This window comes from Chelonus insularis, unplaced genomic scaffold (genome assembly GCF_013357705.1).
Source record: "Chelonus insularis isolate UGA/USDA-ARS -01 unplaced genomic scaffold, ASM1335770v1 contig_402_pilon, whole genome shotgun sequence".
NCBI classification, from domain to species: domain Eukaryota; kingdom Metazoa; phylum Arthropoda; class Insecta; order Hymenoptera; family Braconidae; genus Chelonus; species Chelonus insularis.
The window spans coordinates 21985-38619 of NW_023276559.1; the positions used below are offsets into that span (position 1 = coordinate 21985).

General features: G+C 31.5%; 4 protein-coding genes and 1 long non-coding RNA gene across 6 annotated transcripts; 2 read left to right on the plus strand and 3 right to left on the minus strand.

The window, feature by feature from the left end:
- Positions 1-72: 72 nt before the first annotated feature.
- Positions 73-9629, plus strand: Epg5 (ectopic P-granules autophagy protein 5). The gene is made up of 8 exons (XM_035086530.1): positions 73-594; positions 1053-4333; positions 4415-4592; positions 4759-7614; positions 7697-7872; positions 8164-8835; positions 8904-9113; positions 9184-9629. The coding sequence occupies exons 1-8, from the start codon at positions 562-564 to the stop codon at positions 9536-9538; spliced, it is 7761 nt and encodes a 2586-aa protein (XP_034942421.1). The 5' UTR covers positions 73-561; the 3' UTR covers positions 9539-9629.
- Positions 9630-9827: 198 nt separating this feature from the next.
- On the minus strand, positions 9828-10834 carry Lipt2 (Lipoyl(octanoyl) transferase 2). The gene has a single exon (XM_035086547.1). The coding sequence runs from the start codon at positions 10795-10797 to the stop codon at positions 10039-10041; it is 759 nt and encodes a 252-aa protein (XP_034942438.1). The 5' UTR covers positions 10798-10834; the 3' UTR covers positions 9828-10038.
- On the minus strand, positions 10773-12245 carry WRNexo (WRN exonuclease). The gene is made up of 5 exons (XM_035086546.1): positions 12018-12245; positions 11867-11935; positions 11596-11726; positions 11264-11488; positions 10773-11185 (listed from the first exon to the last, which is right to left on the minus strand). The coding sequence occupies exons 1-5, from the start codon at positions 12048-12050 to the stop codon at positions 10804-10806; spliced, it is 840 nt and encodes a 279-aa protein (XP_034942437.1). The 5' UTR covers positions 12051-12245; the 3' UTR covers positions 10773-10803.
- A 248-nt stretch (positions 12246-12493) lies between these two features.
- Positions 12494-15104, plus strand: LOC118068836 (chymotrypsinogen A-like). Of its 2 annotated transcripts, XM_035086544.1 has the most exons (7): positions 12494-12790; positions 12857-12923; positions 13008-13539; positions 13806-14025; positions 14101-14246; positions 14317-14588; positions 14670-15104. In XM_035086544.1, exons 3-7 carry the CDS (start codon positions 13443-13445, stop codon positions 14841-14843), a joined length of 909 nt encoding a protein of 302 aa, XP_034942435.1. In that variant the 5' UTR covers positions 12494-12790; positions 12857-12923; positions 13008-13442; the 3' UTR covers positions 14844-15104. The 2 variants fall into 2 exon arrangements, with proteins under 2 accessions (XP_034942435.1, XP_034942436.1); XM_035086545.1 differs by lacking the exons at positions 12494-12790; positions 12857-12923; positions 13008-13539 and having other exon boundaries at positions 13781-14025.
- Positions 15105-15837: 733 nt separating this feature from the next.
- On the minus strand, positions 15838-16532 carry LOC118068841 (uncharacterized). The gene is made up of 3 exons (XR_004690542.1): positions 16437-16532; positions 16047-16345; positions 15838-15957 (listed from the first exon to the last, which is right to left on the minus strand). It is a non-coding gene; the product is annotated as an uncharacterized lncRNA (long non-coding RNA).
- Between the last annotated feature and the right edge of the window lie 103 nt (positions 16533-16635).

Genomic DNA, 16635 nt, shown 5'->3' on the forward strand with positions numbered 1-16635 from the left:
GTAAACACGTTATGCAGCATGTAAATAACGTCAAACAACATCAACAATTGAACTGATCAGCTGATCAATTCAGCACCACCATCTGTCGTGAGTGAAGTGAACATAACCTCACATACATTACAAGTAAACGTGCAAATGTAGTCTCTCGCGTCACATAATTAATAATCAATTTGATCGATAAATTGTTTACTTCGAGGTTGAATTGTAATTTACAATTAACAGACCATAAAAGTGTGTAAATTGAAAATGAGTTAGGTGCTTCTTTGTCTGTTCATATTTAGACTGTTACGTTTCTTCGTATCATCTCACTTGTAATGTTTATGTATCTATCAAGGTGGACATTATCATTATTGTCAACGGGGTTGTTCATTGTTAGAATTTGATTTCCTTGAGCAAGAGTTTCATCGCGTGTGACCACAAACATTGCTGGTCAATGTTAGGAAGGTCGTGTGCTACATTGAAATAATGGAAACTATATCAAAAATTAACATTTCTACATTGCATCTAATCGCTAAGTTATGCAGAATATTTGTATTTAATTGTTTTAATTGTTAAATAATCATGGCGACAATGGAGAAAATGAAATCAAGACAGGTATAAAAAAATATTTATTAAGAATATATTGATATTTGAGATACTGTTAAGAAAAAACATTTAATTTTTTTCTTCATACTTCTGTCTTATAACCATTAATACATGTGAAACGTAAATTACATCAATTGACGACTGGAACAAAGCTCATATTAGTAATAAACTTTTTATTCTTTGAAATGAAATGTCAAGCAACAATCAACATTTGTTTGAGAATGTATTTATACATTGCTTATTCACTATTCTCAGATATCAATTCAAAGTTCTATTTTTAAAATAACTTTAAAGTTGAATAATCTTCATGAATTTATGTATTTATTCCATTTTTGTAGCCAGATAAGAGGATTAAATGCAAAATAATTTAAATTATTTGATATTTAAATTAAAAAATTATTTGATATTCATAATGAAATCTATTATTGCTTTCTATGTTATCATTAATACTTAATTTTATTTTACAGAAACGTAAGAAAGATAAAATCCGGGCTTATAATATTGAAAGACAAATTCCAGACGCTCCAACGATGGAGGAATTTGAGTGTCTCTTAGGAGAATCACCAACCAATTACCCAAGAGTTGAAGGGATTGAAAACATGGAAAGTGAGCTACATTCAGCAGCAATAGATACTGAAATTTATGAAAAAGAAACAGAAATTGTGGTGATTAAAAATAAGGAACAGGAAGAAGTTGATGGAAGGAATCAAATAGGTGAAGAAAAGAATGAAGAACAAATAGAAAAAGTGATGCAAGATAATGGAGAGATAGTTAATGAACCATTACCTCAACCAGTTGATGAAGTTGATGCTATTGAATTGCCAGTGCCCATTTTGATCGAAGAGCAATCGAGTAATAATGAAGAGCAAACCGAAAGTACAGTTTCTAGTTCACAATCAATCCAATCAGCGCCCACTGCTCCAATTGTTGAAAAGGTTGAAAATGACAAATTAATCGATCAACCAGAGGTTGAAAGTTTTAATAAATCTTCTGTCAATGAATTAAAAACAACAAATCAAGAACCATCAGTTAAATTAACACCAAAGGCTAGTGAAAAAATAAAGGCTGTCAACAAAGTTATTCCTTTTTCTGAAGCTCAATTGTCTGCTTTATATAGTAATAAGGAATTAACATTGGTAGATTCATTTATAACTGAATTCGTTGAAACACAATTGCGAAGTAATGCTGTTCGTCAACAGCATCGGTTACATGAGCTACTCATGACATATTTACGAATAAGAAATCACTTGATAATGAATTCTCATGAGCTGGAAAGTTTAAAAAAAAATTGTAAAGAGGTACAAAAACAGTTATGGCATCTTGATAATGCTTCAATTACTGAATCTGGTGAATGTCAAGATGGGAATCCAGTAAGTGCGACTCATGAGTATTCGATAGCTCATTTTAATCAACAAGCTTTGAATTCATTAACAAAAAATTTGTCTGCTATAAAAGAACTTCTTCATAATGCTCAAGCTCTCTATTGTTATGAAGCAGAAATGCTAAAGCTTCAGATAGAACATTATATTCAAAGGGTTTGTATATCTTGCAAAGAACTTGCTACATTGCCTCAAAATGCACCAGTTAATTTAACTGCTATTCAAATGCCTTCTCAAACGATGCCTCAGCTTCTTGAACTCCGAATGTGCATTACAATTCTCTTTAATTTTCAAAGACGGATTTTGAAAGATGGAAAATTTGTGTTAGACTCCAGAGAATGGCTTACAAGATTGGTAGCAGTGCTTTTACGTGTTGCAACATGGCAAGATCATTTATTTTTACTCAATCATGTTCTAAGATGTCCTGGAGGTGTTGCTAATTGGGCAGCAAGTTTTATTCAAACACCACCAATGCCTAAAAGTCGAGGAATCAGTTCTTCACCTCTTAATGATCCCTACTTGGATCACATGGTCACTACTCTTGCAGTTATTTTATTACCAGTCAAAGAAAGAGAAATGTTTCTTGAACAAGTACAAATCTCTTTACAAGACACTGGAAGTAACCCTGGTGATACTGTTTGGGTGATGCTTGACGAAGAAGGAGAGGAAGATGAAGATATATCTAACATTGGAGCAAACTTATTTGAAAGTGATTTAATAACTTTATTAAATCAAGTTCCTTTAGATAAATTATTTGAACAAGTTTTACTAATTGATAAACAAGACTATGGATTTTCTCAAGATAAACAAGGAATAACTGAACATCATATGTTAAGAATTTTTGCCTTTTCTACAACACTTGTCAGACTTTTTAGACAAGGATTAAAAACCTATGATTCCCCAAGATATAGACAATTAGCAAAAAGACTTAGTGCTCTGATAAGAGATGTAGTTCAATATGCAAGTGATCAATGGGAAGCGTTTGATAAAAGTAAAATAGTAGATCAGTTAATGATGATTAGACTTCAGACAGAATATGATTGCTTCTTTTTCCGTGCAGCTATGTGTATATTCTCATCACGACGACTTGGTGCTTGGCAATATTTAGCAGCTATTCCATATCATATAGTATCTATCAATACTCTTTGGCATATTTTTTATGCTTTACATAAAGATTCAATAACTGTAGACCCACTTGAAACAGATTTATCTGCAGAAGAATGGGAGAATGAGTTGAATTCTTCAATGTTAATGAAACAATTTGAAGAAAAGTTAATGGATATGCCTGGTGATGAATCTTACTTTCTTTTGACAACATTTGCTAACATGGCAATGGCTAGAACAAGTCGAGATCATGATTTCATCAAAGCTGTAACAATAGATTTATTCAGAATTGGATTCTTGAGTGAAAAAACTCAGGAATCATGCTCCAAAGATGCTCGATCTTTAATTTCAAATCTCACAAGCAAACATTCAACGTTATTATCTACAATCCTCATCAAAATGAGAGATAATTTTGTATCAGTTAAAAATTGGAGTTTATATTTATTTACAGAATTAAGTGTCGGAAAGTGGATTCCAAGTGAAGAAGACATTGGAATTTTATCAAGCTGGCTACATAATAATCCATTATCATCAACAGAAAGTCTCCTAGCTCGTTTGATTTTGACTAATTTAAACTGGGGACTAGACAAAAATGGAGATCTCTTTTTTCCTGTAAATCTTCATCATAGAATTGCTTTACTAGTTGTTGAATTAACAATTAAATATGTTCCTGAAACACCTGGACAAACGGCTTCACTGCTTGCTGAAGGTGTTAAACAAGTATCGTCCATGGTGAGACCTCAAAATAGTGAACAAGCATTCACACTTTGGGCTTGGGATATGGTAACAAGACTTCGTCTTCATCAACTAGATCAATCAAATTCTGCATGCCGAAATGCCATGTCAAACCCAGCAGAAGCCTTCTTTTATGTTCCTGATATTGACTCAAATGCGTCATTAGAAATTCTTGTACATGGAGTTCGAGAAAAACAACCCATTGCTTGCTTCGTGTCTACAATGATGACACTCTGGGGTCACTCTATTCCTTTAATTTGTACCAAAGGCTTTACGCAGTTATCTATTCTTCAATGTTTCTATAAATATGAACAGCTTCTTATTGCTCTTCATCATATTATACCATTGTTCTTATGCTGCTCAGATTCACTCTTTAAAAATGAGCGATTTAATAGCCTTATTGTATCACTTATCACTGCAGATAGAACTTATGTAAAGATGGCGAAAAATTTGATTGCTCCAGAATTTCCTGGTCCAATCATGAAACATTTTTCCAATATGATCGAGTCACATATGGCTAATTATAAAAGGTAATTACATAACATTACTAAATGATTTTTTTGTTGGTAAATGAATTGACTAAACATTTATTTCTTCTTGATTATTTGTAGATATTGTCTGTCAAGTCCTGAACCATTTGTTCGACTCTGGTTAAATGTACTAGTTCGAGTCCCTGATTGGAATCGTGATCAGAATGTTATGTTTCTGATCGACATAATTATTCGGGCAGCATTCTTTTATTTAGATGCAAGAACTACCACGGAAAATGTATTCCAGAACCTTTTTTCTGTAAGTATATCTGCTAAAACTTTAAAAATTATTATTTATTCTTATTTTAAAGACATTATTTCGTCTTAGCTTTCATTAGAAGGATTTCAAGAGGTATTTTTCGAGTCACTTTTCACTGTCAATATTTTTTTCTAGATGTTTTTAATAATATTTTTAATCATTTTAGAACCTGGGTGCTGGTAAATCATCAGGATCAATTGGCTCTTTCTTCAGTTGGGCAACAGGATCTGGAAATACACCAAGTCTTTTAGGAGGATCAATTCAATCTGTTTGGTTAGCATATGAAATTCTTCGTACAGAACAGCAGGAAAGAGAGTTAAAAACAGGACTTTGGAAAGAATTTCTACGAGAATTATCTCAACAATCAAAAGTATCATTAGACAGTGCGTTAAAACGTGCATGTGCTACATTAAAAATTCCACCATACAGTTCAAATGGATTGTCTATTTACCGCTGGTCTCAACAAGCACTAGATACTCCAATGGATCACCCAATGCTTCCATTATTATGGCAAAACTTCTTCACTCTTTTCTTATCTAGAGTACCAACATCTGCAGGTGTTCCTGATAGAGGTGGTTTGGGAGATAAATTTTTCGAAGGAATGATTAATTTAAGTTATTTGAAGAAAATTAAAAAGCGTTTGCATGACACAACAGAATATTTTCAAGCAAAAGGAGAACGTGATGTGGATAATGGTAAACCGATGACTGATGAGAGGAGAGTTTTTTATTTCAATGCTGCAAAGTTTTATAAAACTTTGAGTTTATGGCTAGAAGAACCAAGACTTCAAGAATCTGGATTATATCTTCCTGCTTTACCTCCTCAGTATATGTCACAAAAACTGGTGCTTCTGATGCAAGGAGATCATAGACCTTGGCTTGAATATATTGATTATGACCAAGTGCAACAGTTGCAATTAAAGGCAACAAGTGAGTGGCAAAAAACATGTCATCGATCGGTTGAAGAGAGTCATATGAAAATTACTTCAACACCAACAACACCTTTAGAACCTGCTGATCCTATTCAAAGAATTTATCGGCGACTAAGTACCTATGAAAGTCCTGAATCACCGCCATCATTAAGTCGTCATAATAATTTAATAGAACACATATCAAAAGATACTCTTCATGATTCTGATCGGGTAATTCGTTCCGTAAAAACTCATTTAAAAGGAATATTAGATTACGCACAGACTTATAATCTTCTTGTCTCAGAACATACAGCAGTAGACTGTTGCTTTTTGGAATTGATTCCTACTTTATATAAAGAAGTTGAAAGTCAAGTTACCCTTCATGCACTTTGTGATCCAGCACCACCAGGTCAACGAAGATCTCGGTCAGGAACTCCACCCACAGTTCATTGTGCTGGACCTGCTGTAATTAGAATAAAAATTTCTGAAGCACGTGTTAGTGATGGAATTGATCAGATGATTAGTCAGAATCGTGCAGAGTATGAAAATTTATTGATCAAAGCTTGTCAACCACCTCCAAGTAAAGTAACCCAAGGTTGTGTTTTTATAGATCATTTAATAGCTCTTCTTGAACATGAATTAAATGTTAATCGAACATGTGAAAACACTGCCATACTTCGTAATGTCCAAGAAAGTGGTGTTAAACTTTTTTACCATTTAGTGGAATTTTACAATGAAGATGCTGCACTTTGTCCACCGACCAAGCAACTTATAACAACATGTATTGAAAAATTAGGACAAATGTTTATTAGTGGTGAAGAAAATGAAGGTCCAAGATTATTAAGTACTATTATGCAACGATCTAATCTCGGGGGATTACTTGGTCCTCATTTTACTCCAGTAGCTGGTGGAGCAACCAGATTTTTACAAATGTACCAAACTGTTGTTGATTTATCAACAGGAACCAATGTGGACTTATGTTTTGTATTACTTTCCAAGTTTGATGTTGGTAGTTGGTTGAATTATCGACGACCAAGATTGAGTGAACGATCTACTTTTATAGATCTAGTTTCCAAAGCATTATGTGATATAGGACTTAATCCTGAAGAAGATAAATTAATTCTTCATGAACAATTTCGTAATCATTTGAGACTAGTGTTGTTACATGAATTCCCGGAACATTATGGAGAAGTTCTTAGTGCAATTCTACGAGGAAGTGAAGGTCAAAATCTATCCTTGGATGTTTGGAGAGATTTATTAGGTGCATTAAGTGGACGACCGAAATGTGCAGTGCCGATTCATCCCGGAAAAGTTAGAGAAGAAATCAGAAGATATGCAACAGAACAAAGATTATTGACACGTCAAGAAATTTATGATACCGCGGTACTTTTAAGTAAACATTTCATGAAAGAAAGACTTCAGTATGGTCTTTATGGTCTATACCCAAAGTATCGAGTATACAATGAGCCTCTTGTAATTTTTCTGGGGATGATAGGACATGCATTGGTAGTAATGACTCTTCAATTCGATCGCGGATCTTTAGCTGATCAGCTTTGCGAACGAATTTGGCCTGTATTGAGTGATATGTTTGCTCCTTGGATTACACCTTATTGGACAAGAAATTTGAGAGAACCTACAGCTGCTTGGATCCAACAACTCACTGATGATCGATCAGTATTGTTGCCATGGATTATCACTGATGGGCCTTATGCAAATAAAACAGTTGCTATTTTTGTTGAATGTATCAGATTTATTATTGATACTATGCCAGCATCCAGCAAAATTCTCTGCTACGTTTGGCAATTTTATGTCAACAACTTTGCTCATGCTTCAGTTAAAGATCACATTCTTAATGTCATTCACGGGAATTTCTTATCACTCCCTTGGGATAGATTCTCGCCAGGGATTAATGATGTAGAATTAATGGTCAAAGTTGTTGATCAATATCTACCAGATAGTCATCTATTTTTAGGAAGTGTTTTTGTTTCTATCAACTGGACTGTATGGATAAATGAAGTTTTGACAACTCAACCACTTCCTGTTGCTGCTCGAGCCCATGTTTGTTTATTGAATTTGTTTGTAAAACTTTCTAATGAACCAAATGTACGACAGGTAAGATTAAAATTAATTAATAAATGACAATAAATTATTAGTATGATTAAACATAATGATGATATATGGATATTTTTCACAGAATGAAAAAACAGTTCAATTGATTAATGAAGCTGAAAAGTTCCCTTGGCATCTAGTAGATGCAACAGTTTATGATCAAGTTATTAATTGGCATGTAATGAGTTGTGACCCTCGAGTAATTATCTCTTCAACAAATAATCAACCACAAATTCATCCAATTGATCTAGCAATAAACAAGTAAGTAACTTTAGCTTTCTTTTTTCAAGTAAAATGAAAGACATGTTGTAATTTACAATTTCTATTTTAATCGAGTTTTTTTTAGTATTAATAAAAGAATGTTTTATAGATAATATTTTCTCATCTTCTTGTACTTAATAATATGAGACTAATGACTTTGTTATAAAAAATCTTGATTGAAAGCCCATCAAATAAGTTGTCTTTCATTGATCTTTAGTTTTATTGAACAAAAAAATAGAGATACCCATTTAACTTATTTGTATTCTATCTAATACTGATGATTACTTACAGTCTTTTGAAAGTTGTCGCGGCCTACGACCCTGCAGTGACCCACTTCCACCCTACGACATTAAAGAAACGACAGATGTACGTGCGTTCATCGGTGAAACTGTTAGTCAACTGCACGACACGACATAAGACCTTAGTTTCCACTAATATTAAGGCTTTCACAACTACATTATCAATGATGTTGGATGAAATGGAAATGATCATTACAAGTACTGTTTCTGGTCCTCAACAAGCAGCAGAGGCAGGTCTTTTATTAACAGAATTATTACATTCAATTCATCAAAGTGGATTTTTAGTAGAACAACTACGAATTAGTTGGTCTAAATGGTTATCTGAAAAAACAGCATCAAATCCAATTCTTTTGGGAATTCTTAAAGTCATTGGAGTAACTGTGACATCTTCATCAACTCTTGGAGATCTTACAGAAGCTGCATTAGAAGCTTATTTTAAACACAGTGTTACTGATGATCTAGAACCAACATGGGCATCAGTTCTTGGTATTCTTCAACCAATTGTTCCTAGACAACCACCAATAGAAGGAGTTTTAGTTGCCGAAGGCAAACTTCTTACTCTTTATGCCATGCTTTTAAAACGATTGCCGTCCTGTAGAGATATCAGGGAAGAAGGAATGCTTTTAGTAAATCTTATCGATTGGATCAGTGCGATTAAACCATCGTAAGTATATTTTAAATCAGATTAAATTGATGCAATTCAATAGACTTAAATGATTATTATATTTTCAGAGATGTTGCTGAAGCAAAATTTCCCTTATTGTGGGCAAAAGCATTCGAATTAGCATATAGGCAGTGTCAATATAGTGAAAATACAATAGTGGCAGCGAGATCATTAAAAAGATTAAGTCGAGCCTTGTTAACAGTCGCTGATGATGCAGGCCAAGGTTGGGGGATTCTTGGAGCGATTGGAATAAGAAAAGGCTCCCAACTTTCTATAAGGTACATATTTTATGATTAAAAAAATTTTTAAAAATAGAAAAGACATATTTATATGTTTACTTTCTTTTAGATGTAAATTCTTAGCACGTGCTTTGGGTATTTACTGCCTTGCTCAACTGCCAGAATCGAAATCTGAACAACAAATGATACGTTTTACTCCTCATTCACCTGGTATTGCACCTGTAAGACCTAATAATGACTTGGATCCTCTTGATGCCCGGCCTAATCCAGATACTGTAAAAGGTATACAGACTTTGGAAAGTCTTTCGACAAATAAACAATATGCTGAACTAAAAGGTGACATCGAACAAGCTATCAAGATGATTCGGGACTCTGCTAATTCACTTCATAATGCTGTTATGATCACTGGGCTTTTAACTACAGAGTTATATAGTGAAAAATACTTACACGTTTTAAGTGATTAAATGAATATTTTATTTGCGACTGAAAAAACAGGGTTTATTTGTTTAACTTTTTTTTTTTTTTTTTGGAGGTATTAGATTCGCTTAAGCAAATCTAGTCATAATATGAATATAATTTTTTACACATTACATTTTGATAATTCGTAAAAAATTATTAAGTCAAATTTACAAAAATATTATGTTACTCATTTAACTAACATTTTAAATGATGTAAATACTTTGTTACAAATATTATTATTTATTATAATTATTATAATTAAGATAAAAAATATCGGTCGCATAATTAGAAATGAAAAAAAAAAGATGTTTATATTTTTTTTTAAACAAAAAATTTAGTATTTATTTCAATAGTGCTTGGCCTTAATTAGGCTGTGATTTTTAGTATATAAAGTTACCATATAAATTGAATTAATTAAACGTTATAAATCAATCAAGAATAGAATTTTATTTTTAAGTGTCAAAAAAAAAAAAAAATATGCAAGAATAAAAAATTAAAGATAATATTAAATTAAATTATTATCAATTATTAACTTTTTTTTTGTAGCATTTACAGAAGCTCTTAGTATTTCTGAAGCTTCTTTTGGTGGATAGTCTACAAGTTTACACTGAAATTGGTCAGTAAATGCGTTCTTAAATATAGGAATTATGTCATTAATAGTTACATCTGCATTCAACTCTTTGCTGATACTTGTCACTTCTTTCCCTTCAATACCACAAGGCACAATATGATTAAACCATTCAAGATCAGTATTACAATTTAATGCAAGACCATGACTAGTGATGTAACGTTTACCATGAATTCCAATAGCACAAATTTTTTTATCATTAACCCAAACTCCAGTATGAGGTGATGTTTCACCTTTGATTCCTAACTCTGCACAAAGTCTTATTATCATCTTTTCAATTTGACACACATACCACTTCACACTTGGTTTAAATTCTTTTAAATTAAGTATAGGATAGGCTACTAATTGTCCTGGGCCATGAAATGTGATCAATCCACCTCGATTTGTTTTAAAAAAATCAGCACCTTTGCTTTTTAACTTTGCAATTTCATCATCAGTATAATCTCTATCACGAATTCCAATTGTATAAACTGGATCATGCTCTATTACAACTAAAGTATTATTATGATCATTAGAATTAGAGTTGAGGTGGTGATCTACAAGAGTTTGTTGCAAATGAAGACCAGCTTTATAACTCATACGACCAGCCCACAATAATTTTACTATCCTAGCATGCATTGATGTAGTCGAGTTCATTATTAATTATTGACTTTGCATAATTTTTAACGCTTCAGTTTGAGTGACTAAAGTAATCAGTTTCTCACGACCATTTTTTTCTTTTTCTAGCCTTATTTCATCAGCTTTTTTCTTAATTGTTAGATATACAAGCAATGAAACATAAGCATCAGTTGCTGCATATTTCTTTTGATTTGTACTTAACGGCAATATATGCCATTTGCTAACTCTCACCTCTTTATCTTTATTTATTTTTCTGTGAAGAATAAAAGCAGTTAATCTTTGTAGACTCCATCTACAAGATCGATTATATACTTGATTAGCTAGTACTCCACATTCAATGCAATTATTTTTTACAACTCTTTGTGCTGGAAATTCTGGAAAATCTCTACCCAATTTCCAAATATCACTGTATAAAAAATATATCATAAGTATTATACCAATTTTAAATAATATCTAAATAAGTGTAATATTTATTTAACCTTACTTTTTTATATTTACTCCAACAATTCTTATTCTTGGATGTTTTAATAAATTGATAAATGATTGCGGTAGCTTGGTTAAATTATAAAGATGCAATAAATGACAAGTATGTTCAGATACACAAAGTTGTGCTAATGCTGTTTTTCCTGCACCAGTCTGATAACTGAAAGGCCACTCCAAATCAAACCCTATTGGATATTCACCACGTGTATGTTTTTCAATTCGTTCGCTACAAAGAAATATTTTTAACTTTAAATAACCTTTTTTTTTTTTTTAAAATTATTCAACTGATTAAATTTATATTATCTCGTCATAAAGTCTAAGCATAAAACTTACATAACTTGAGCACAGATCATTGCACAATCTTCAAAACTAGTAACGAAATATATTTTGCCTGTAAAAACTATCGGTGGCAAACTCTGTACATCAGGTTCTCTTTGGGTGACCAAGTCATTTTGCAGCAATGCCTATAAAAAAATGGATATCCATAGAAAAACCATAAGTAAAAATAATTGTTTTAACCTTCAGATATGTTTATTTTAAAGGTTATAATTCTTTAAATAAGAAGGCTTGAAATAAAAGCTTGATATATAAATAAAATAAAAACCTTTTTGTCAGCTTCTGAAGAGCTTCGAAGTAATCGTTTAATGGTCCTTCCTTCAATGATATTATCTTTCTGAAAGTGATATATAATTACTAACTTAAATAATAAATCACAACAAATTGACTTACTGGAAAATAAATTAAATTATATTAACCTCATACTTGAAGTTTGTAGTTCGATTAGTCATGTTTGCATTTATTCTAAGAAATCTTATTTTAAATAAAAATTTTTTTTTCAACTTTCTCCACTTGAAAATAATCAAATAAGTCACATTTATTATGAATCTCTGTAGACTGAAAACAATAATCACCTCCGTTCCTTTGTTTCTTTCTTGTTATGATCACTGTATACAGCATGGTGTTTTCTTTTGTTTTCCCGCCAAGAAAATGCATCAAGTGGCGATAGTGCTGCCATTTATCATCCAAGATGACTTTGTTTTTATTATAAATTTATTTTACATATCATAAATATTGAAAGTAATTAATAAAATAATCTCTAAGAATATAATTCATCGAATCTAGGTTATATTTTGATGAATCATCCAACTCTTTTCATATAAAAACAATTTCATTGTCAAGGGAAAAGCAGGTCAATTGATCGACAAATTAATTGAGATTTTGGATGATTAGAGATCACTTTTACTTGAACAAACTTACTTTCTATTGAATGCAAATATTGATAAAACAGTAGAGCAAGAAATAATTAAGCGAAAGTTTTCTTTTCATTAATATCTTTAATGTTTCTATTATCACTCATTTCATAATTACAAAAAGCAGCTACATGTACATATATTTTGCAGATGCTCATCAAGCGTATCAAGGAAAAATTGATATTCAAATCGTTTCACGTGGATGATTTGATGAATTCTAGTTTATCCAGTACAAGAACTCGCTCAAGAATCAAATGGTTATCACCATAAATGTACTGGTACTGGTAAAATACATATATGATCGTTAGTAAAAGTAAATAGATAGCTCTTCCTTTCTTTTGTAGATCAGAGACCGCAGTTTCACTTTCTCACTTGATCTCCACAAACGTATGGTTCTGAAAATATTTTAAGGTTTGATAGAAAAACAAATCAATATTTTTTTTACAATTGTCAATTATTGATATCACTTTTTTATCAGTGTAAATCATTTTCCAGCCTTCAAAAATACAAACCTCCCCACCTGTACCTTCATCTAAAGAGAAATGAAAAAACAAGAACAAGAAGAGAGACATATAACTTTCGAAGTAAGATACCAAGAACGTCCATTCGGCCAAGAGACGTATTACCAGTCGTTACCTGGACCGACAAGATCACATTTAATCTTCTTTTCTTCCTTCAACAACATTTTTATCATCTAACAGTCAGATCTAATTACTTCCTTTACACTTTTTTTTTCATTTCCATTCACATATGATACTGATCGTGAATTCTCCTATCCATTTCATCCGATTCCCTCGGATATTTATTACCAAAATTAGTGTTTGTTTGGTTTAAAAACGAAAATGTGTAAACGAAAATAGCCATTCAACAGTTGATTAGTTCAATAATAAATCATTAAATTGAATTTATTTATAAAGTAATTGAAGAGAAATGTACTTTTGGTGTAAATTATTTGTGATTTACGTTATCTTTGATATCACTGAGATCAATGCAAGGATTAAGAATAATCTTCTCATCAGACAACCCAGTAAGTTTCAGTGATTTTTTTTCTATTCAATTTAAAGATCAAATATTCCAGAAAAATCTTTCGTGATCGACTTCCCACGTTTTGTAATAAAGCATTCACAAAAAATGTTCTGGTCAATTGAAAAAAATTATTTTGAATAACTTTAGCTAAATGTCATTAAAGTTTACTAGATTCAATATTTACCCAAATACAAGAATCGTGGGAATCGCTCGCGAAATAGCGCGACAGAATGAATTTTTGAATGGCAGAGTGCGGTCATCCCGCAGTTACTCATCGTCAACCAAGGGCAATTCCGGATCTAAGGAGATTGTTGATGTCCAAAACAACTGGTAGAATATTCAATGGGAAACCTAGTAAACGAGGATCATGGCCATGGCAAGCATCTCTTCAACTGCTGCACCCCAAGCTAGGATTCATTGGCCATTGGTGTGGGGGAGTGTTGGTGGAACCGTCTTGGATCCTTACTGCTGCTCATTGCATTCACAAGTAATCATTTATTGTACAATAAGAAATAATTAATGATAAATATATTTCATTTAAATGATGAATTAACTGCTCTAGTGATTTATTTAACTTGCCAATTGGAGCTTTGTGGACTGCAGTAATTGGGGAGTGGGAATTGGATTCCGGTAATCGTGGGTCAGTTCGAATCCCAGTGGAGCAGGTGATCATTCACGAACAGTTTAATAATTATATTAATGATATTGGTAAGTAGAGATAATGAAAGTAATTTTTTACCTCCCTTTTCATCATTCTGTAACGGTTTTCATTGTTTAGCCCTAATGAAGCTGACCAGGCCAGCTCCACTTTCCAAAGTAATTCGAACGATTTGTCTACCTGAAGAAGAAGAGAAATTCGCTGATACTAATTGTGTTGCTTCCGGTTGGGGTCGATCTGGACCATCTCATTCATTGTCTTCCAGTCTCCTTGAAGCCAATATTCCTCTTTTAAATCTAGACGAGTGTAAAAAGGCTTATGGTAACTCTGTACCACTCCGGAATGGTCATTTATGTGCTGGTCATGTTGATGGCTCTTCTGGAAGCTGTGTGGTAATTTATTCAACTTATTAAAAAAGTTTTATTAATTTTCATCAAACTAACAATTAAATTATAATACTATTAATAATCCAGGGAGACTCGGGTGGTCCACTTCAATGTCGAAAAGGAAATGGAGTTTGGCAATTAACAGGAATTACATCTTTTGGATCCGGTTGTGCAAGACCAGGCTTTCCAGATGTTTATACTCGTGTTCAGCATTATGTTACTTGGATAAGAGACACAATGAATAGCCATACAAATGTTTAATTGATATAATTTTTTTAAATAGTTAAATCTTGATACCTCTTTATTTGTAAATAAATGTATATAAATATTTTTCATATTATTATGCATAAAATATAAGTCAAACTGCCAATTGTAAGACATCGATCGATTGATCATATTTACTTTCCAAAACAATTTTCCAAGTGAAAATTGCAGAGTTTATATACGATAAACTATGTTTAAGCATTATAATCCTAGTTTAAAACCGGCAATCTCTAACTTTCTCGAGCCTATAAGTTTTTAGATGAAAAATTTATATAATAATAATAGTCTTGTTCGATTAGAGAAACAAAATTACCTTTTTTAAAATTCAGAAGCTTTATCGGAAATAGAAAGCTTTAGGTAAAATAGAAATTTATTTCAATGGAGATTTATATTAATTTTTTTATTTTTATTCTTATGTAAATGTATTCTCGTTGAAAAAAAATTCCATACATTTTTAAATGATTTATGTAACCATTACATAATGATATGACTGTCATCAATCAATATTATTAAATTGGATTATCAGTAAGACAAAAGCAAACAGATGGATTATTAAATAGACTAATAGAAAAATAATAAAGTTTTTACAAAATGTGTTGAATAGATTCAGTAGAATAATGTATTGATTTTTGTTACAAGTGTACATAATTAATGTTAATGGATTTTATAGATTGGAGGAAAATTGGGTGTATTGGATCGAGTAAATACATCATTCAAAGTATATGTACTAGTACTAATGAATGTAATAATAGTAAGTTGGAAGTGAAGCACTTACCTCTATCAAACTTTGATTTAACTTTATCATTTTCCAAAAAAATGAAGAGAAAAATTTTTGTTCAATTAATATAATAATTGTTGTTTATTAAGTATATATTATTTATCATTATCATTAATTTAGAATAAATTAAAAATTATTTTCAAAGTTTGAACAATTTAAAGTGTCAGACAACATTAAATTATTTAGCAAATAATTGTAAAAAAGTTTTGATATCCTTAATTGTAAACAGCATTAATTAGGTTTATAATTTAAGAGCCACACAACTGTTATCAACATAAAAACAAAGACAGACATGTTGTCATTTTTATGGGAGTGTGGGTTGAGTAGGTCAGTCTGAAAATTAAATTTTATCATGAATGTATAATTAAATAGCATTTATTTTTAAATTATCAAAAAAGAAAAAAATAGATTACATTACTTACAGAGAAATTGAAGATATTTTGTACATTTTATCCTTGGTATTTTATTTAAATACAAACTTTATGACTTTTAGAAAGTGAAAATGGAATGCAAGTAGCTTTCAAGAAGCTATAAAATAACTAGCAGTACTTAAATAGCTAATCATCTATGCCATTAGTTGATTACAGAACTCTTGGAAAAGGGAGGAAGATCTCACGGGAAATGAAAGTAGGAGTGTCATCAACTATTAGCATGTATAAAAAAATTTGCATCTCTGTAACTCGGGATTTCATACCAGTAAAAAACAATTAATTTTTTTTATCTAAAACAAAAAAATGACATTAGTACCTTAAACAATTTAATTAATGCCACTCTAAGTAAAATAAAACCATACTGATAAAAAATAACCTTACTTTCTGATAAAGTAAATGTGTGAAAATAAATCTCTCGAGTCATACGTTTTTTTCCATTAATTTTACCATAAAACAATGTATGTTTATGCAATTGAGTTTACCTCGAGGGGATGAAAGTGATAAAGCGCATGTCTGTAAAAGTATGCGCGGCAAATTTTAAAATTAATGATCTGCTCATGCGCCAATAAACCTCTACTAA

What these genes read in the sequence shown, in the direction of transcription:
- Lipt2 (XM_035086547.1), bottom strand. Translation starts at nt 10,797, where the DNA reads ATGAACTCGACTACATCAATGCATGCTAGGATAGTAAAATTATTGTGG.
- Epg5 (XM_035086530.1), top strand. Translation starts at nt 562, where the DNA reads ATGGCGACAATGGAGAAAATGAAATCAAGACAG. An exon ending in TATTCCAGAACCTTTTTTCT is followed by an intron (nt 4,593 to 4,758) that starts GTAAGTATATCT and finishes TAATCATTTTAG; the next exon opens with AACCTGGGTGCTGGTAAATC. An exon ending in ATTGATCTAGCAATAAACAA is followed by an intron (nt 7,873 to 8,163) that starts GTAAGTAACTTT and finishes GATTACTTACAG; the next exon opens with TCTTTTGAAAGTTGTCGCGG.
- WRNexo (XM_035086546.1), bottom strand. Translation starts at nt 12,050, where the DNA reads ATGACTAATCGAACTACAAACTTCAAGTATGAG. An exon ending in CTTCAGAAGCTGACAAAAAG is followed by an intron (nt 11,727 to 11,866) that starts GTTTTTATTTTA and finishes ATTTTTTTATAG; the next exon opens with GCATTGCTGCAAAATGACTT. An exon ending in ATGATCTGTGCTCAAGTTAT is followed by an intron (nt 11,489 to 11,595) that starts GTAAGTTTTATG and finishes ATTTCTTTGTAG; the next exon opens with CGAACGAATTGAAAAACATA.
- LOC118068836 (XM_035086544.1), top strand. Translation starts at nt 13,443, where the DNA reads ATGTACTTTTGGTGTAAATTATTTGTGATTTACGTTATCTTTGATATC. An exon ending in GCTGCTCATTGCATTCACAA is followed by an intron (nt 14,026 to 14,100) that starts GTAATCATTTAT and finishes TAACTGCTCTAG; the next exon opens with TGATTTATTTAACTTGCCAA. An exon ending in TAATTATATTAATGATATTG is followed by an intron (nt 14,247 to 14,316) that starts GTAAGTAGAGAT and finishes TTCATTGTTTAG; the next exon opens with CCCTAATGAAGCTGACCAGG.